Source organism: Temnothorax curvispinosus, unplaced genomic scaffold (genome assembly GCF_003070985.1).
Source record: "Temnothorax curvispinosus isolate PA1 unplaced genomic scaffold, ASM307098v1 QBEX01010321.1, whole genome shotgun sequence".
In the NCBI taxonomy this organism is placed as follows: Eukaryota; Metazoa; Arthropoda; class Insecta; order Hymenoptera; family Formicidae; genus Temnothorax; species Temnothorax curvispinosus.
In genome coordinates, this window is record NW_020220101.1 from 140,658 (window position 1) to 144,842 (window position 4,185).

The 4,185-nt window shown below is 35.2% G+C and overlaps 1 protein-coding gene across 6 annotated transcripts in view; it reads left to right on the forward strand.

The window, feature by feature from the left end:
- The window catches only part of LOC112460130 (nuclear factor 1 X-type), a 37,068-nt gene extending 33,642 nt beyond the window's left edge, over nt 1-3,426 (forward strand). For all 6 annotated transcript variants that reach the window (XM_025024656.1, XM_025024662.1, XM_025024657.1 and 3 more), the window contains 3 exons: nt 1,705-2,067; nt 2,232-2,466; nt 2,561-3,426. In XM_025024656.1, the coding sequence (XP_024880424.1) occupies nt 1,705-2,067; nt 2,232-2,466; nt 2,561-2,796 (834 nt within the window). In that variant the 3' untranslated portion in view covers nt 2,797-3,426. The remainder of the gene's footprint in view (nt 1-1,704; nt 2,068-2,231; nt 2,467-2,560) is intronic.
- The last annotated feature ends 759 nt before the right edge of the window (nt 3,427-4,185 follow it).

A 4,185-nucleotide genomic window follows, 5' to 3' on the forward strand; every position in this document is an offset into this window, starting at 1 on the left:
AAAAAGCACCCTGATTTTACGGAAACGTAGTGAAAGGCGAGGGGACTCATGTTAAAAAAGCACCCTGATTTTACGGAAATATAGTGAGAGGCGAGGGGACTCACGTTAAAAAAGCACCCCAATAAGGAGTTTAAAACCGTACTGCAACCTCCACGTGGTAAACTCCGGAAACTATAAAAATTAAAAAGTATACATATTATAGGCTAATTGCAGACGTACATATGTGCTAGTAAAGTTACTTCGAACACCCGCAACGCGGAATGGCACTGCACTGTGCGCCGGAGTGACGCGACGCTTACGATTTTCGTATTTTTAACTATGTTCCACTATTTAAAAAAAATTGAAAAAAATATATGTTATAGTGGACACTTTAAGAGAAATTTTCGTAAAAATTTCAAAGGGGTACCTCGAAAATATCACCCTAAAAAAAATATTAAAAAATTTAAATATTTTTTTTGGTCTTTTTTTGGCAAACATTTTGGACATTTTTTTTGTTAATTAGTTTTATTAGTCTACATAACATATATTTTTTTCATCAAGATCGGTCAAGTGGTTTTCGAAAAAAATACATTTCTTTATTTTACTTTCTCCCTGCATAACTTCTAAAAAAGTGGATTTTTTAAAATAATATTTGGTGGAAAGTTTTATCATATTGGTACTAACTTGTGACATTAATGTCAGCTCTGTATGATCAAAGGCCGATTTCACATGCTTACTCCGCTAGGCCCTTTGGTTTTAATTTGATTCTTATATATTAAAACGTATTTTTGTTTAAATAATGTTTAAATAATATTTGCGGTAAAATTTGTTTCTTTATTTGTCGAACTTAACATGTAAAATATTTGATTCAAATTAAAAAAAAATAATATATACATATAAGATTATATATGATCAAATCAGAATATTGCATCTCAAAGTATCCGATAGATGGCATTCGATGTGATCTGTTTCTCGTAATTAAAATTTGACAAAGAGTGTTATAAGATAACGGTATCAAGAAGACACGATACTGTCTCGGAACGACACAATTTTTGTATCAGTTATATCGTGAAGTCCACTCTTATAATAAAGTAGCACGCTTAAAAAATAAAATTTTATATAATCTTGTTTAAATTTATAAATTGGTATAAATTTAAATTTAAAACAAAATTATATAAAATTCTAATAAGATCAAATAACATTTATATATGACAAATTTGACTTATATGACAAATTTGACTTATATGATTATATTTGACTTATATGATTATATTTGACTTATATATGATTATATTTGACTTATATGATTATATTTAACAAATTAATTTTGAATTTATTACTATATTTAATCCACATTTGGCAAATTAAAACCATATTAACTTTGCATTTTCTTAGGTCTGTGCGGCTGATTTTGCATACTTTAACAAAGCAAGGTCCAGTTTAATCCATATATAGATTAAATAAGATGGGGTATTTTAATTTGATTTAAATATGACAAATTTAAATTATAATTGATTTGCATATTCGATTCTAATAAGATTCTTAATAAATTCATATAAGCTTTTAATACGGTTTTAATACAATCGTTTTTCGCGGGTTTTTCTTTGCCAGCAATAATTAACAAAGGAGATGGTTTAATTCGTCTCTAACTTGAGGGACGTATTGTTAAAGAGTTTAGAATAATACACAGAGAATAGGATGCTATGCGTAACTGATTACTTTCAGGCGCAGCTAACCGGATCACGCACCGGTATACAAAAGTTCCCGCAGTATTATCCGAGTTCGATGTTACCGCCGCCGCCACCTGCTCCTATGGCCAGACCAGTGGCGATAATAAGATCGACGGGTGAGCTAGCAGCGACGACCGCTAACTCGCCACCAACATCGTCCACGTCACCCACGGATCCAGCCGAGCTAGGGCCTAACCAGGAACAGATGACCGCCGCGGCAGCAGTCGGTCTCGTCGGTTCCGCTTGCCAAAATTCTGTCGAATCCGCTGGACGAAAGAGTCCCGCCAGAATTCTCGTTACGCCGCATACCACCAGCAGGGAATATACATTTGCTCATTTTCACTCACAACCCGGACAGGTTAGTGAAAATGAGCCTTCTTATACGATTCCTTTCTCGTCTTGTCGAGAATTTGATTTCATCTTTATTGTATTACAGTCGCTCGCATTTCATTCTTTGATTCTAGTCTAAGTATTGTTTGAAAGTATATGTATCATTGTTGTGATCTACTTTCGTTTTTGTAGCAAATCTTCACGTATCCGACCATTAGCTCGATGTCTGGAGTAATTTCACCGACTAACTTGTCTCTATTCTCGTCTCCTGTGTCGGTAACGAGACCGGTAGCCACTCAAAGGTCAGTCTCTAATGTCCCACCGCGTTGGAATACCGCGCCATTTATCAATTTGGAAGACGATTATAACATGATCGCTCCGATCATCGCTGGGACGAACAGCGAGCCACCAGCCGCCATGGACGAAGGTGAAGCTAATTTCAATATCTTTACCAGCATTGAATAGCGATATTAGTAAGATATATTTCTTTTCTTGCTTAAAACAAAAATATATTGTTTTAGAACGGTATTTTCATCCTGTGCATACGAGTGGCGTAGTGGATAAAAATGGCAGTGGTAATTTAATAGGCAACGAACTCGGAGTAAACACAGATCCTGCGTCACATCATCACCAACAGCAGCAACAGCATCAGCAGCAGCAGCAACAACAACAAGTACAGCAACAGCAATCATCTTCGCAACAGCAGCAGCAGCAAGTAATGGCAGATAAATCCAACGGACCCAAGTCTCCTCCGTGACAGTGGAGTCTGAGAACGGAAAGTCTCGAAAGACTCACAAACCCGTCGTGTTTGTCAGGATCGGTACTTAGCGTTGCATATAATAATTATGCCGAAGTCACGGCTGAAGCCGAGTTCGAGAGTAATTGTCAGGAAGCTATGCCTCGTATTCAATTACGTGATTTAAACTTGCGGAGAATAGAATGCTTAAGAGTTCGATCTTAATCTATATATTACAAAGTGAGAGAATAAGAATGCTCTTTTCGAGGAATGCAATTGAGAAAAGAAAAGGTTCGTTGATTCATATTTATCAGAATGGATTAGTACTATACAAAGTTTCATATTGTGACAACCTAACCAAGTATTTTATAGTATAGTTTATCATGCGGTAGAATTCGCGACGCTTAGAATAGCCATAAGTTAACGTCGCCGTGCATGCCTTATCCTGCTCGAGAACAGAAACTTGTCTACGTACAGTGTCTTACAAAGAAATATTGTTCAAGCTATAATGTAACGTATTTAGATAAAATGACAAATTTAAAGTTTCAAAAGTTGGTACACACAAACGGTTGGACACGATACTACATGATAGTGTGGAGTATTGTTTTGATCTGTAGTCAACTACACATAAACTGCACTTGTATCAATCGATACACGGTCCATGAGTTACAAATAATGGTCTAAATCGTTTTCATTTCTTTTCATTTCTTTGTCTCCTCACCCTCTTTCTTTTTCTCTTTCTCTTTTCTATAGTTTTTTTGTGGCTCGAGATATACAAATGAGAGTAACCGAGTTCCCTTATTCACGCTATTTAAGCAGTCTTTTAGAAGATCGCGATCGCAATTGTATCGCATTGCAATACGGTAATCTTCTAGTGCTGTATTATAATAAAAAAATTCGTTATTTTCATAGTAAAATTATTGTGATATACCCGCAAACACGTTCTTTTTAATAAGTATAAAATTATAATACTACTTTGTTTTCGATAATGATACTGAAAGGAGGTGTGGAAGTCGGGAGATTCTTTTATCATATACAAAAACGGTAAAAGCGTTTATTCGGCTCCCGCAAGCGCAGAATACTCCTCTTTTTATGTCGAAAACTTTTCGAAAGATTCCCATCTGCATATTTTGATATTCGTTTAACAGTGCAATAAAAAGCAATATGCTTATCAACGACTCTTTGTATGTCTGTGCCAAAGTTTTATCTCTCTTTCGAAAAATTATTCTTTTACGTTTATGTCAGAACTTGCGCCACATTTTTGGAGCACAAGTATATACACGAATTTCCGTGTATTTCTCTTTTGTAGAGTTTATTGTGTATTGCGTATTAAAAGTATCGGAGTAAATACGGATGTAGCTTGAACAAATAAAATTGGTTATCTCGTGTATCGCGTATCAAGGTATGTAT